The following is a 17,537-nucleotide window of genomic DNA, read 5'->3' as shown; positions in this document are numbered from 1 at the left end:
ACAAGGAAACAAGACACAACATGAAACAAAGCTAGCTATAATCCAAACAACAAAACAAAATCATGACAGGATAAAAATTGTCCCAATTGTTGCCATGTGTGTTCACAGTTGAAGGTTCTTTTCCAGCCGATTCCATTGACCGAGGTGATGACACAAGCTCTGTCTTCAGGTTTGGGTTCCATGCACACAACAGGTTTTGCTCTTCACCTTCCAATTAACACAATAAAGTACCCTTCATTACTTCGCTTGGTAAAGAGGCAGATCTGCCTTCACACTCGTGTGCACTTTTCTGCCTATTGAAAGGCTGCGCCACACTGCTGAATTATACTTCAAACCCCACTCACGCTTCCATTAGCTCTGATGCTACGCTACCAGCTTCCAAAGAGGCAACCGGACAAAGTCGGGCACTCTTTATCCCGTCTATTTTCCCCTTTATTTACAAATGGTCTTGTTTATAGTGTTCCTAGAGTCCCACTTTACATGGAACACCGAGAGGCCCAGTCTACAACACCATCCATCTCTGTATGCTGTCAAGTCGGGCTTAATTAAAGCCAGAGCTGATCTTCTGCCACGCGATCATGTCAAAGGGACTACAAAAGCTGTCCTGGCAGCAGTATAGCAAAGGGTGACGAGCGCCAGGCGTCCGCTTACAGCTACTCTATACCTTCCTGGCTTTTCTGGTGCCTGATCTCCACTCTAATAGTGCTTTCTGTCCAACGCTGACCACAGGGCCTTGTGAAGACATGATGCAGCCGCGTGGCTAGAGTGGTTTCATTAGAGGGAGCATGTGAAGGCAATCATGATGCAATAATTAAAGGGAACAATCCAAGTATCCAGATGCCCACACGTTGCCCCTTTTGCTTACTGTTAAGAACGAGAGTTAGCTAGGCAATATTAAATCAAGGCTCGTGATCTTACGATGCAGTGTCTTTATTTCAGGAGCAACTTTCTAATTTTGTGGAGCCTTTTTGTTTTTTGGGGTGGGGGGTAGGTTATTCCCAGTGACCTGAAGCAAGGGTTTTATTCAAAAATAAGAATATGACAATGTAACGAATGAACAACAGGTTTGCTTTTTTCTTTTGAGTTTTATGTCATAAATTCCCATTGTTTATCACAGTATACGTGTTTAGCCACATTAGCTGGTTGTGGCGTAAGCAGCACCGAACTTGTCTCGACCGCCGACATCTCTTGTGGAGGTGACGTAAGCGTGTAGCAGCAACTTTAACATTTCAGGACAGTCCTCATGTTTATGTTTAGAAACATTTAAAAATCTGTGATGTTCAATTTTGCTATTCGTTGTGTTTTAATGAGGTTCAAATTGCAAATTTTGAACACACAAACTCCACTTATATATCACATTTAACACTCATCCACTCCCAAAGACGTTTGTAAACGTCTTTTCAGACTTGAATTGGCTGGTACGGAATGAGTTAAATGTATCCTTTGCCTAAAATTCTCATAGTCAAGTGACAACTGCTTTCTTGTGTCCCACATCTCCCACATTCTCAGATATTAAAGGATGAACATTTCGGATTGTGAAACCGACCAGTTTATAAACAGATAGAGAAGGAAAAATCCCTCTACGCACACCACACACCACACGATAATCACTCAGGATAATCTCTTAGCGACGTGATAATCTAATGTTTGCTGACTTTGATCAGAAGGAAGCAAATACACTCAAATTTGGCCCCATTTCTTTTATGTGTGTGTCATCTTAATTGGAGAATGTTTGGTTAATCACAAAGGCGGTGGCTCAGCCAAACTCAGTGTTGACCACACCAGAAAGGATTGGCAATGGTAAATATTGAACAGGTTTAACATTTCAGATAAGCAGTCTTGTCGGTTAAGGGAAATCACTCAAGATAATGTTTTAGAGATACTTGACAATAGGGCCTTTGCTAACTTGCGATTTAAGTCTCCAAATATCTGATTGTTGGATTTGTATAGCACGCTTATGATCCCTGTGACCAAAAAAAAAAAAAAAGCCACTCTGATTTCACATATCCTCCACCACCAATGCTTTCTGTCTCTTATGTCTCCTTTCCATCTTCTGGGCGATATATCCTGTTCTCACCACTCGATTAACTTGTCAGACAGGTCCTTGGGGTCACCGCCTTCTGATGGCGCGTCAGGGCCGATTTGCGTCAGCTGCGTTTGCGCCATGTCATATTTCATTATGCGTCTGGCGAGTCAGGAGGGGTTGGCGTGATTTGATTGGATGACAGAAATGATATAATTTGTGTTTAACCTCAGGCGGTACGAGGGTCTGAGTGGCGTACTAATGCATGTTGCGAAAAGATGAGGGCGGGCCATCCCTCGCTTTGCCGGCAACTAATTTTAAGTGGCACGCAGCCGAGCTGAAGCCAAATCGGGGCGAGTGCCCAACATGTGCCGAGGTTACGAGAGAGGCCATATCAAATAATAAACACAACCTCTCATGTACTTCTACTGCTTTAGCATCCCGTCATCGTCGCTTCCTCTCTCTTTGATTTGTGAGTAGCATGAACAGAGACATTGATAATATCCATCCATTCATTCTACATATCAGTACACCCCTCTATACCCGGGTATCGGGACCATGCCGTAGTGCTAACAATATGGGCCAAACTTATCCCGAACGTGCATTCAGAGTTGTGAGGAGCTGGAGCCTGTGCCAGCTAACTTTGGGTAAAAGGCAAACAACTGGACTGGTCGCAAGTCAATCACAGGGCACATGTAAAGACAGATTCACACGGTCACTAGGTGGGAACCACCGAACACAAGTCAGATTAGAGAACAGGTAGGTCGGTGACCTACATTCAGAATAAAATTGATAATAGGTTGAAATGAATCATGGCAGAAGGCAACACTGTCCTTATGAATACACGGGTTCGATTCCCCTGTCTGGACTAGAGATACAGAGATAACATCTGAAACCTAACACAACCGCTGCTGAGCTCGTACTCAGGATTATATAACCCACTGCTCCCAAGTGTCAACAATGCTATGTTAGGGTACATAAGTAACAGTTTACAATTGCTAGCCCAGGTGACTCCTGAGAATACTGGGGCGGTGGAGAAGAGAGGCGGGGGGGAGGGGGCACTCTTATTATACTGCAGACCACAGGCGAATCGCTCAGAATAATTTCAGGACAGAGCCAATGATCAGGTCTTTACTTACTTTGATCAGATAGAGGGGAGAATGCTCTAAATTGGGCTTCACGATATACAACTGAATTTACCATTGGAATTTTATAACAAGTTTAACATTAACATTTGTCAGTCCAGACTGTCTTCCAAGCGGGGGTGGAGCGGGCCAAAAAAACTCTTGACACACCCCACACCGATCTGTACCTCGCATAAGTGGCATTTTTTTTTTGTTTCATGCCACAATGACAGGCTCTGTCAGCCCTCAGTTCTCACCACACACAAGAACTTTTCATCATAAATATTGACCAGAGTTGCTATTTGAGGTGGTTGTTCATTTTCTAAGCAGATCAGGAATGGAAAATTTCTCTTGACATAACTCATAGCACAACGACAAGAGACATTTGATCATCGGGCCTTTGCTGACTTTAACCGGAAGAATGCTCCAAGTCGGACCAATTATCAGCGTTCCCCGCGTTATACCTTTCAGCCCAACCGTTTCCGGCCCCTTCCTAGACGAAAAAAATCCCTCCTGACACACAACACACCACAGGATAATCATGTCGGATAATCTTTTAGAGATTCATTATAATTAAGGCCTTTGACCTTTTTTTCTGACAGATAAGGGATGAAAAATCCTTTATTAACATAACCGGTATGACAGGATAATCGCTCAGGATAAGACCTTTGATGAATTTGATCGGAAAGGGTGAAAAATCGGAAATTTGGCCCAAAGATGGGAAAATTTTCCAATTTTAAACTGAACTGTGATGAAAACAAACCACAAGCCGTCTCTGTCGTGCAGAGTGACAGTTATGTTGAGGCTTCTGTGTGTTTTTAGCGGCCAGGCAGAGGAAGGAAGTGGATGTTTTAAATGAGGAGCATAATCACAGTCGCTGCCTGACATGGCGCATTTAGGATTACATTGGCAGACATACAATTGTATTCCCCCTTTCCCTTTTATTCCTCTTCCATTTCTTTAACTTATTGGCGACTATCTGCTTCACACAGCAGGCGCTTAAACATGCAATCCAAATAAAATAATAAAAATCACAGCGACTCACTTTTAAAGCGAATTCAGTGATGTGCTTTACTTCCTCCCACCTCCTAACTGGCTATTAGCATGCGCACAATGGCGCTACTGTGTGTGCATGATAAAACATATTATTGTTGCAAGAAAAGGTAAATGGAGAATACAAGAAAAAAAAAGTACCAAAAAAAAGGCCTGCTATGTGTAGACTGAGTGACTGGAACAATGTGGAGAGTAACAAAGGGAGCGCTGATAGTGCAGTCACGCAGACAAATCGGCATTATTCGTGAGAATTGTTAGGATCCTGTCACCCACAAATAACTGCGCTTTAAACAAACGGAGGGGTGTTAAATTCGCGGCCCGTTCCTGTGAACGTAATAGCCTTTGAAAGGCTTCTATGCACATGCTCATTTCATACAAATGCCTGAAAAAATTTCCCCCTCTTCTAGAATATGTTTAACTTGCAGTATTTGGCTGGCTTGTTGGTGTCACTAAGTGCCCCCTACTCCCTCACCCTTTCGTGGCAGAGAGTCCATGAAGCTGTGTATCAGAGTCTGGCAGAGCTGGTGCCAGCAGGATGCTAACATCTGTGCCCTTGTGTTCTTGGTTGTCATTGTTGGCCGCGAGGCTGGCGGCGAGCGGAGGGGACGGCTCGCCGGCGGTGTCAATGAACTTCCCTGTTTGCGTGTTTTGGCAGGCATGCACACAAATGATCCCCGTCACTGAAGATGTAAAGATGCGCTTCTCGCTACAGTGAACCCTCGTCGTATGTCCGGCAACTTTTTCACTGGCTGATTTTTATTTATAAATCTATTCTTGGACTTCCGCCTAAATATTTGTGTTCACAAGTGCAGAATTATCAGCTGATATGGTCCGCGTTCTCACGACATCATACAAATGCAGCAGAGACAGAAGTGAACTGGGCAAAAAGGATTAAAAATTTTAGCCCAGTGTACCTGAGCGATGTGCATCAGAACTTACAATGTACATATATTAAAAATACAAAATACAGTGAAACAACTACAACTGGATTTTGTGATGTATATTTTAACAAAGTTGAGTGTGTTTTGGTGTAGCAGGTTCGATTTTGCGTTGTTGTCTTGGTCGGGTCACACTTGGAAAAAGAGGTTTTAAATCTAAATGAGTCTTTTACCCGGTAAAGTATAAGCAATACTGACATTGGTATTGACTGTTTCCGAATGAAATGCAGTACGTGCAAATTCAAAAGCTCAAAAATTCTCATCGTGAATAAATCATTACCTGTAAATTGGTAGGTAATTGAGCAATTGAGCAATTGAGAAAACAAAGATAATAGCACAAATGATCATTTTAGCTTACAAACTTTTCAATTGCGGTAGTTTAAATTTGTGAAGTGTCAGGCCAAAAGAAGATATTACAGGTAGGTATATCAGTTCCAAGGGAGTCAGAACAGCAGCCTTAATTTACGTTTCAATAATTGATAAAAAAAAAAAAAAAAAAGAAATCCTTCCTTTGTGGTGACAATTCAGACATGGCTGCCATCAGTGGGAAACTAAGTACTGTAATTGACTTTTCTCTTAATTGGAGGGCGGCCCTGTGGCCCAGTGGTCAGCGCATCAACCTCCCAATGCAGAGGTACTGGGTTCGATTCCGCCTCCAGTCTTTCTGTGTGGATTTTGTATGTTTCCACCGGACCTCGTGGGTTTCCTCCGGGTACTCCGGTTTCCTCTCACATTCCAACAACATGCATGGCAGGCTGATTGAACACTCTAAATTGTCCCTAGGTGTAAGCATGGATGGTTGTTCGTCTCTGTGTGCCCTGCGATTGGCTGGCAACCGGTTCAGGGTGTACCCTGCCTACTGCCCAAAGATTGCTGGGATAGGCTCCAGAACACCCCGCGACCCTTGTGAAGATAAAGCGGATTAGAAAACTATGAATGTTGGTCATTTATTTGGGGGTGGGGGGGTCAGTTACTTAGCCCAATACACCAACATCAGCTCATCTTACAAAACAAGAGCTTCAGAGCATTTTTTCCCCAGCAAACACTTGTTCGATGCTACAAAACAAATCAGATATATGTGAATTTGCAAACCAGCGAGGTACATGACATTATTGCACATTTCAAATGATACTCCCAGTTCAACACAGCTTCATATTCTTCAGTCTTTAGGGTTTCCTTTCCTTACTTGTAAAATCAATTCAATGTGTTTTCACCTTTAGAATTTCCCAGCAATTTCTGATTTAGAAGATATGCCACAATTTATTTTGCTGCTTTTTTGCCCTCGCAATGTTGATTCAGGTCTCCCCTCCCCCGCGTGTGTCTCATCTTCCCACCATATGTTTCTGATGAGCCATTGTCGAACATGATCCCTGAACTCTTTTATGTCCAACCTTTAACAAATCTATCACATTTGTGCCTCCATGTTCTGAATTAAAGTCCCATTCCAACCTTTCCAGTCGGGATGAGTAATACTCCTGTTGGCAGCCGCCCAGAATCCCCCCAAAAAACAAAAACCTGTGGACGTCTGGATATGTCCATGTGCTGCGATTGGTCCAGCTTCAGCCGTGTGTGACTGACAGGAAGTGAAGTGATTGGGGCAGGGGGTGGGGGTGGGGGTGGGTGCTGGTATCTTTGGATCGGTGCGCTGATTAAAGCATTTGCGTTTTGTAAACTCCCGCCATTCGGCGCCCTGCGCCAGCGTCCGGGCCCTGCTGTTCTGAATTACAGCTCTGCCACATTAGGTTGATTTACAGCTTCCTCCTGCTGTTTAGATTGGAAGGGCGGGGGTCTGGTGTGCTTGCCCCCATCTCTTTTTCATTGATTCCTCACCCCAATTCCTCCCTTCACCTGACTCACCTCATCTGCACATTGATCTTTTACCTCCCCATCCACTGGTTTTCATTTTTCCTCCTCCCCACAACCAATTGTGTCCCCTTTCTATCCCGCTTTTGCTCAAACGTGCGCCTGACTTAACGCGGTCTCTCCACAGCGTTACCCACCAACCGCACCTCCCCTCCCCCTTTGCCTTTCCTCTGCATCCACCCCCCCCCCCCTTCAAATACATCTTTTGTGAAAATGAAAACAACCAGCAGCCTGCCAAAATATTTCTATAGCCCGCGTGCTGACAATGCAGGGACAGGGAGACAAAGCAAAAAGATGCGCAGGCATATTTGTGGCGGCAGCAGAGAGATGGAAAGCGCTCTCTCTTTCTCTCTCTCACTCTCATTTTTTGCTTTCTCTCCACGGCCTTGGTGCAGTCATCTACAAGCCAGCTTTCAATGCATCATGTCCATGTAAAAGCTCTCTTAAATATATATATATAAATACACTGGTCCTGCATGGCACCATACATGGATGTATATTTGTGTAAGGACCTCTTCTCTAACCCTCCACTCAGCAACCCTGGTGATGAGATGAAACTAATGGCGACCTTAATGTGTCTGTGTAGGGACTTGCATCCTCTTGGCCACTGTGTGAGCAGAGACCGTACTCAAATCGCAAGGCAATGTTCGACATGTTAGATCAGGGGTGTCAAACTCATTTTTGTCACGGGCCACACTTTAGTGATGGTTTCCCTTGGAGGGCCGTTATGAATTTGGGGAAACCATATCAATGTTTAATCCTCTCCACATATCACAGACACAGCGCACAACAAATTAATGAATAACTAGTTTTAAAATCAGAAAGCAAGAATAATGATTGTTATTGTGGATTACATCTGACAATTTGAAATTGTGGTTCAGACTTTACCAAGCATCATGGAACTTGACATGCTTGATTTGATTTCACGGGCCACATAAAATGATGTGGGGGGCCAGATCTGGCCCCCGGGCCTCGACTTTGACACCCGTGTGTTAGATCGACATAATAGATAGACCTAATATGAACACTTTTCAGAATGCAAAGCCCCACAGGAGGTCCTGAGCTGAAACTTCAAAACAGGACCTGTTCAATGTAAGGCAGGCATGTTCGCCACTTGCCCACCACGCTGCCGCCTATTAAATCACGCTTAATTATTAAACCTCTGGTGCAGAACACCTCACATTGTGGTGACACATGTTCTGATGAGTTTTTCTCCTCGCCATCAATAGTTTATGCCATCAATCCTATTTCGATTGAACGGGCTGAGTAACGGAAAAGATGTCTTTTTAATTTCACATCGGATGGGTGGACAGACACAATCCTACATTATTTGTATACAAACAATGAAAAAGTCAATGTTCCAAAATCTGTCTCCTTTAAGTACAGTGGACACCAGCATATTCACGGTTCGAAATTTGAGAATCGATTTCGGCTAATTTGCAATTTTCTGTCGTGTAATTACTTTTTATCTTCATGTCAATATATTATCTACAGTGTGTATGACATTCATTTTATTGTAGTGCCTCTTTGGTTGAGACAAATAACGATCTTAGTCAGCCGTAAACATGTACTGTACATTGCGGAGGTTAGCTGTGAGCTGTTTACTGTACGGTACTTTTGAATGTGTGTTTGAAGAAGTTTTTGGAGAGAAACAGCATTCAAGTGTTTCAGGATCATCATTTGCAGTGTATTAATGGAGTGTCAGTCAGTTATTGGTGGAAATTTGTTATTCGAAGTTGGCCCCCGGTCATCCACTGTACGCTGTGACTAAAAGGGTGCAATAAATTGCATAGGATCAAAATGATTTCTTTCCGGGTCTTTTAATATACATGAAAGCATCACTGTGAGTTGCCACATCTGCTTACTGTGGCAGTAATTAAAGACAAACCAGCGCAAACGAGCCACTAAAAAATAAATGTAATCATACACAACCAGATGTTTCTTTTTTGTACCTGTGTTATACTTGGAGGGCAACACATTAACTTAAAAGTGAAAGAAATATGCAAATGGGTCCTTTCAACTCGGCAATCCATAATGTTCCAGCTTTGATGCCGCGAGACGGATGGTAACTCCGAATTCATGTGGCTGGCTGGCCGTACTAAACATGCCACATGTAGTGCATGCTAAATCCACATGCAGTAATTTTTTTTTTGGGGGGGGGGGGTCTGAAGAGATGCTACAGCGGCAGCCAATCAATAAAACCTTGTTACCCTAATTGCACGATCATAATCTCCGATTCCTACTTCAGCTGAATATCCAAACAGTCACTCCATTAGCAGAATTATTCCCCCGTGCAGTTCATCCGACTCACTCAGCCTCCTCCCTTCCATTTGCTCATTTCCACCCTCCCTCATCGCACCCATGATGACATATTCCTCTCAAACGGCGGTCTTGTTAAACAGATTCATAAGTCAGGGAGGAAGACATCAAAGCAAACAATCGTCAAGGTAAAGTGCAGATGAAGTTTCTTTTCCAGTTCGCCCACCGTGCCAGAAGAATGCAACCATTGAATGCTCCTGCTGTTCTGCTCACAATCAGCCAGTGAAATCCCACTTCAGTTGAAGGTCTCGCAAGGAGGGGGAAGAAAAAAAAGGCACTCCAAATTCATTGCGCAGATTAAACCGTCAACGATGAAGTTTTTATATACAATATACTCTTTTGAGCGGTTGGGCGATGCTATTTTTCTGCTTGTCTGGACACAATGAGTCGTCACAGAGGAAGACAACGGATGGGATCCATAAATCTGTGTCACTTTGTGCCCAAGAGAGGGAATGAACTTGAGTAAATCCCCTACGCAGAATACACAGAATAACCCAATGCCTGTCCTTCCATAGGCGAGGGTTAGGTGGATTGGATTTCAGTTGTGTGACTGACCAACAAGCTACAGGTATACTCCATAGACCCTTTTTTTTAATGGCGCTTGTCCTCGTTAGGTTTGAGAGTAAGATGCCTTAAACTCCAGCTGATATGTGGCTTATTGTAGAAATAAATAACTATATGAAGATAAATGGGATGCCCGGCGGTCCAATGGTCAGCACGTCGACCTCACAGTGCAGATGTGCAGAGTTCGATTCTGGCTTCGGCCACCCTGTTTTGAATTTGCGTGTTCTCCCCGGGCCCGCGTGGGATTTCTCTGGGTACTCCGGTTTCCTCCCACATTCCAAAAACATGCGTGGCAGGTTAATGGGACACTCTAAATCAGGGGTGTCCAAAGGCGGTCCTCAGGGGCCGTTGTCCTGCCTGTTTTCCAGCTTTCACAGGAGCAACACACCTAACCACAAATAATCAAGATTGTTCTAATGCTGCTTCAGAGCTGGCTGATCAGCTGAGCATCTGAACGTCACCGATCTGCCACATCAAATAAATAAATAAATTCTGCCCACACATCCATTCAAAGTACAGTAAATTGTAAATAGATGAAACCAGTGAACAACAAAAGAAGGGCGTGGCCAGATTCGCGCAGTGGGGTACAGCTTTGAACATCCTGTGCGAAAGCGCGTATTCACATTCACACTTTCTACATAGTGTGCACACCGAGCTGCTGACCCAAATGCATTTCAATGCAATGAGGTGTGATGGAGAAAGAGAGGAACTAGTGAGAAAAAGGAGCAAATGAGGGAGAGTCAAAGAACTAGAAGAAAAGAAAGCAGTGAATACAGAAGAGCGAGCTTGAGGCGCTACGATTTTGTTTTTTGTTGTTGTTGCTTTTTTTTTTTTTTTTTAAGAATACAGTTGCTGTGTTTTTCGCAGGAATTAAATGAATTTATAGAAATATCCCCAACGCTTGTCTCGTTTCTCAGAATGCTAACTTTCATAGCATGGACATGGTTTTACAAACACGTACATGCATTTAAAAAATAATATGTTTGCAATTGAGCTAAGAAGAAAATGAGAACAGGCAATAAAAAGCTAAAGGGGGCATACTATGGAAAATTGTTTTTCTTTTAATAGCTGGTAACAAATAGTTAGATCTCTGGTGTGCCCTCCCACACATTGAGTGTGAAATTGCACTGTAAAGTCAATCTTTTGGGAGTTGCCTATTTCCAAAAATGTTTGTGTCAGAAAGTCATTCTGAATGTTGCCATTGTGTAACATAACACTGCAGCTCATCTACATCATACTTCCCCTGCATCGCGTTTTCCCACCCATGATTTGGTTGCCAAGCTGGGTGAACAGCAACAATTTTAAACACGGAGCTACTGCAAAAACAGAACTCATACTCAGCACACACACACACACACAGCATGGTGAAATAAACAACGTGGGACCATATTATCATTGGGTCTGTGGACACCAAGAGCTATAGAACACCATCAGCTTCCGATAGTGGCCAGAACCGAGCCAAATGTGAGCAGGCTTAGAGAATGGGGAGTGAGGATGCTGGCATACCTGGTGAGCGCATTGACTGGTTTACAGCTGTTGAACTGTGAATCAAGACAGCATTTATCGGCCAATGTCGCACTACCACCAGCTTGACCAGCGATGTTCGAACTTTTTTTTTTTCCTGCCGGAGGGGAAGTAGAAGTCCCTCCTCTTTTCTGCTTGTAGCAATACTTGTGTAGCTCCTCCCCAAACAAAAGCACATGAGACGCGCATGGTGATGCGATATTTTGTGTTTCGTCTGAAGCTAGGATAACATTTCAAAGCCAAAAGCTAAGCAGTCTTCAGATACAGTTAAGCGCCGCATACTTGATTGTTTGGTTCAGCAGTGGCTTAACAAAAAGAGGGTCAGACAAGTTGCTCTAAATCTTGATCCCTGTGGTATTGGGACAAAAGAATGTCACAGACAGTCTACAGAGACGGAGAACTCTTTTAAACTTTGAAAGTAATCATTGCACATACTAATTGACAAGTGGTAGCTGGTGGTTAGATGATTAAGTGCAGCCACAGTGAAAATACACTCAACACTTATTTTCCTTTTGGTGGCTCGTGGGCACTTCAGACTCAAGGATCAAGTAGCTTTGCCCCATGTTATGTAACAAAAGCTGTGAGCAGTGTGAGTCTCAAAACATTCTCATTTAGAAGAAGTGGGTGAAAAGTGCACTGTACTTCTTGATCCCTGGGGTATTTTGGCAAAAGAATCTTTGATACACTCTTTCGCAAAGTGTGGGGGATAGGGAACAAACCCTATAATGGGGATAGCAAAAATCGCCAAATCCAAAAAAAGTTTTTAAATGACTTACAGATGCCACAGGATGGTGGTAGATACCGGTATTCTGTTTGGACTGGTGTATTTTTACTGTGGTTTGTCACAACACATGCAAAGAATAAGCGTCAAACATATGCATCTAGATCAGGGGTGCCCATTAGGTAGATCCTGATCTACCGGTAGATCTAAGACAGGTCCCAAGTAGATCAGAGGAGTGTGGAGAAAAAAAAAAACAACCCTTTGTGTTTTTGTAGATGTTAGTAAAATATTTTTTGTGTTAATATACACTGCACCCTAATCATCTTATCAGTCTCATTTTCACTAATTTATTTTTTTAATAAAAGAAAGCAGATAAATCTTACATTTACGTGGCGTGTAATTTCGTCACCAGAAGTTGTTAGCGGTCAGCAGTTTGCAATTGCAGCTTGTGATCAGAGCTGTTGCGCTCTATCTTTTATCGTCATTATTCTCTATTCTTGTACAATTCACCGAGGGCACGAGCAAAGAATAGCAATCTAGGAGGGCCCAGGGAAGCACTTTAAAACGGTACGTGTGAGCTACGATAGTTAACAGGCTGCAAAAGGGCGTCGCATGCCTCCGTTTCAGGCTGTTTCTCATCATGGCGTGCGCACATGTGTGTGCGTGTGTGTGTGTGTGTGTGTGTGTGTGTGTGTGTGTGTGTGTGTGTGTGTGTGTGTGTGTGCGCGTGCGCATGCGCGCGCCGGTAAGGGTAGATCCCGGGAGGTGAGTTAATCGAAAAGTAGATCTTCGATCCAAAAAGTTTGGGCACCCCTGATCTAGATGTACATAATTATGAACCCATGTTCCATGCACAACTGTAATCAATAGTTCTAATCTTCAATACACACACATGCACACACAAAAAAAACACCTTCAGATGAGGTTCATCAATGGTATCAGCTAGCATACTAGCCGAAATAGCATGGAAGCCTGAATTGACTTGACATCATACATGGGCAAACAAATACGCGCACTAGCAAATGGGTTACACATCAGGGATTGTTCGCAATTTGCCCCTCAGAGGGCCCTCTCTGACTGGAGCTGTCAGCTGGAAGGAGAAGGCTAAAACTTGGAGAAACGGCAAACAGAGCAAGGTGCGTGTTAAATTTGAGGTCATTGAGAGTAAACAGAGAATAGCACGCAGAAAAGCAAAGTCGTCGGTTTCACGCCATTTGACTCGCTTGGTGAACCCCCCACCTTTCTGCCCCTGTCAATCACGTACGCCACATTTGCAAGGCTTTTATCTGTTCGCCGGTAAGACGGCAAAAACGCAGAGTGCACATCAGCACATCTTGTAATCACTCAGTGGCAAGTGCTGTAAGAAGCTGAATTCCAAATGGATAATAAAAGCTGTGGATCTAAAGAGTTCCTTGACAGCCCGGGGAATGTGTCAGATAACGTTAAAAATCACTCTCTGACATTCGTCTATTTATTACCAGAGATCTCCAAATTGACTCTATAAATCATACGGAAAGAAAACAAAAAATAACGCCGCACCATCAACTCTCTTGTCTCATTCCGGGCTCTGAGCCACGCTTTTAATAAAGCAGTGCATTAAGAAATTAATCACCCGAAAAAAGGCAGTACGGTAAATTCAACAGAAATGTAAAACCAGTGTAGGCCGTGAGTCGGTTCGGGTAATTACAATTGACAGAGACAAATTCCCAACTCCCCCGTGGATGTCAGATGGGCTTATTTCCCAAACTCCGACAAATCTTCCTGTCCAAACACAACCATATGCTCACCCAGTTGTTCGGGACCAGCTGTGCTGCTGCACAGATTCTAGCCAGGCAGGGTTGCCATGCACATAAACCCTCCTCCATCGCTCCCTCCTCCCTCCATTTTAACTGCCATTGCAATAAGGTCCGAATCACTCAAAAGCGAAGCCGTGCTTCATGATGACTAAACCATTCAAATGAAGTGAATGTGAAAGTCAGAGTTAGCTCCACGGTTGCCGGTCGTATTTTCTATTTTTGTCCATTAAAATGACTGCCGTTTGAAGTTCTGGAAATAAAAATAATAAAACAAATGAAAAGAAAAAATTTGCAAGATTAAGTACAAGTGACACAACGTAAATGCTGTTTGTTCGGATAGTGGCCATGGCTATACATTGACCAAACTAAAGAAAGTTGTAAAGGATTAGTCGCAGGACTGAGGCATATATTACTAGACTATTAACCAGGAGTCACCAATATGGTGCTCACTGGCGCCACTTAGCCCACAAAGACCAAAGCAGAAGCCTTTTACAGCAACACATATGGGCAGACAATATAACAACATTCACAGGTATATATTCTTTATCCTCTGCGAAAAAAACAACAAAAAAAAAAACGAATACTACTGCAGTGATAATTTTACAGTTTGAGCCCTGCAAGTCCCAGGGACTTGCTGATCAGAAAAGTACGAGTTCCATTATGCATTTAGAAAGTCCCAAATTTCGTATTCTGGAATGGTCTACGTATTCAATTGTATATGATAATAACACAAACAACAAAAATATACATTATTAATAGGGTTATTTCAAATAAACAAATGCTGCAAAAATTTGAATAATTCAGGAATACAAGATTTGCTGAGAGATATGTTCTTATTTCATCATTTGAGTTCATCTTATTTCAGTCTTTGAGTTCATAATTTTCGCAATCAACTTTCGCAACACTTGTTCGCAACACAACTTGGCAATCGTCTGCTTTCCACGAGGTTAAGGCCAGTCTAGCCAATCTCGTTTTGCAAGAACGGGAATCTCGTCACGCGAGATTAAAACAATGGTGGCCATTGTCAAACTGTGATCGTTGCTGGAAAAAAAGATTTAACGTGTTTTTTTTTTTAAAGAGAAATTTCCTTGCGTCCCAAAAACGCACATTATTTGGAACTGTGCATCTGGCGGGAAAAATTATGCGTCTTGGATGCGGGATGCAGAGGTAACGAGATGACTGTTACTACAGTTTACCCAGTCAGTATGTTCACATTGCAAGACGTGATGCACAATTCGGATTTTTTGTTTCATCCAAAACGATTCATCAAAAATGAATGTGACTTTTCATGTGAAGGCAACACATTGTCGCATGAGGTGCACCAAGAAATGATGTCGTGTGGCACAGTGTTTATGGAAGTTAATATGTTCCCACGTGCAGGCGTCATTTCATAGCGCCAGAGTAGTGAGGCGCGGGGAGGTGCAAATATTTTGTAGAAATGAAGCAACACTCCTCGATCTCTTCATTTTATGGAATTGTCGAGTAAATATGGCGTCACATGTAATAAATTAACTGTCTGCGTGGCTGAATTACAATTGTCATCTCATATGTCAACTTTACGCTTCATGTTCATGTTTCAAGTAGAATTAAATCAAAAGAAAATGACAGCACTGTTACTCAAAACAAGATCACGAACGATTGTCAGGAGTCTCCCTCTCAAGGACTCCCCCACCCCGTGTGGCGCACATATATTGGAATTTGATGATGTATAGGTCGGATGTGTAAATATGAGGGTTCAGATTGCAGATGTATCCCATACATATCCGATCTATTTCCATATAAAAAAGAAGCCCGGGTCGGGTTTGGGAAAAAAAAATTAATTGTATTGTTTGCGCTGATTTATTTTTAAAAAATGCTGCAGCAAAAACATACTGACGCGGAAAGACTCTCCGTAACTTCCACTAACAACCCAGACTAAAGGTAGCGATCCCCTGACATGCAAATACCCGAGTCTCTGTGTCGAGATGTATCACCTCAACTTTCTAGCTTTCACTCATCACATGCCACTGTGCTCAAAGTCATACCCGACGACGAGATGTCGACAAGACGCACTGGAACTCACCTGGCCGGGCGGGAGGAACTCATGGCTGTTTTCATTCATGTACATGTTGTCACCATCAAACTGCAAAGAGAGGAGGAAACAATTAGACAAGCGGGATGCTGAGGCATCCCAACGGGGAGCGGCAAACAGCTCCCCAGTCAGTCGGCGGAGAAACGGTTGCGACACAGCAGCCTAATGACTACAAGTCGTTGGCTTACGGACCTCAGCGCTCTGGTGCGTGGCAGTAATTACAGTTCATTAGAGACACGCGTAATTAGGCCTTGTCAAAGCTTGTGTAACTCACACTTTTCCCCTCAGCGTGCCTAAAGCTTCCAACTGTGTGTGTGTGTGTGTGTGTGTGTGTGTGTGTGTGTGTGTGTGTGTTTGTGTGTGTGTGTGCGCGCATTCGCACGCGCCCGTGTGAGTGCACTACTTACAAAGTGACAAAGACATAACAGAATGATAAGCTGTCAAATGGCGTTTCACTCCTCTAGCAGTGTTTTATCACTTCAGGTTCATTTCATAACAGAGAATTTGAAGTTACATTTGAGAACACACAAAAAAAATTAAATAAAAAAAACATTTTTTACAGAACATTTCTAGAGGAAGAGAATGACTGCCCATTCTTACATTTTGGTGATTATTTTGTTCAACAAAAAATATAATTTTATTCTTTGGATTTTTCTTGAGACTGAAAAAGATCACACACAAAAACAACCCGAACAATGAAATTGTTTATTGTTGTCATGTTTCTGTTTGTGACCAACAGGTGGCACTGTCTGGCTTTACCCTGCAGCTGCACACTTGTTGGTCGTTAGATAATTAGCGGCTTTAAAAGGAATCCCTGCCCAAACACTTAGTGTTGGGTCATTGTTGCTGTTTGCTTGCAACTGTCATGTTTGTTTCTATCATGGTTCTGTTCCTGTTAGTTTTTTGCCACAGTCATGGTTTTGTTTTGCTACTTTGGATTAGTTTTGGTTGTTAGCACTTTGTTTGTTTTGGATTCAGCTTTCTCTGCTTTATTAAATATAGTTCTTCAAGCTCACCCTGCTCCTCCCTCCTGCCTGCTTTTTGGGGTCCACCACCACGTCGCAACGTGACAATTGTAATAGAGAATAATTTGTTATAAAACACATGGGAAGAGGTCCTTGAATAAAATAATCACATATGAAATGGCAATACTGAAGGAAATAAATCCTGAGAAGTGGTTTTCTTCACGCATCTGATTCGCTAAACCGACTGGTCAGTTACAGCACCACCTTTTGCATCAACATAGCTCGACAGCTTTAAGACAAGGATTTTTTAGTTCATTAATTTTTTTCCAGAAATGCTTCCGCAAGTGTTCATGGTTAAGTCAAACCCAACATGTTCAGCGATATAACAGTAGCAGCTGTATTTCATCTCGGCCCCTACAGGCCTTCACAGGCGGTGTGCTTTGTTTCCTTCTAAGCTGCGGCTGCCAAAAAGTGTGACACAGACACACGGACGGACATGTGGTCCAATGTCTGCGTTGTGTTGCCGCGTCTGTCTTTCATGCTGCAGGCCTCTGGCTGCGACCTCGCCGTTAATCG

At 43.0% G+C, this 17,537-nt stretch overlaps 1 protein-coding gene across 2 annotated transcripts in view; it reads right to left on the bottom strand.

The window, feature by feature from the left end:
* The window catches only part of tox2 (TOX high mobility group box family member 2), a 112,179-nt gene that overhangs the window by 48,634 nt on the left and 46,008 nt on the right, over positions 1-17,537 (bottom strand). For both annotated transcript variants that reach the window (XM_052075842.1, XM_052075843.1), the window contains exon 3: positions 15,988-16,047. In XM_052075842.1, the coding sequence (XP_051931802.1) occupies positions 15,988-16,047 (60 nt within the window). The remainder of the gene's footprint in view (positions 1-15,987; positions 16,048-17,537) is intronic.

This window comes from Hippocampus zosterae, chromosome 9 (assembly GCF_025434085.1).
Source record: "Hippocampus zosterae strain Florida chromosome 9, ASM2543408v3, whole genome shotgun sequence".
NCBI lineage: Eukaryota > Metazoa > Chordata > Actinopteri > Syngnathiformes > Syngnathidae > Hippocampus > Hippocampus zosterae.
This window is presented reverse-complemented; position numbering and strand designations above follow the sequence as displayed.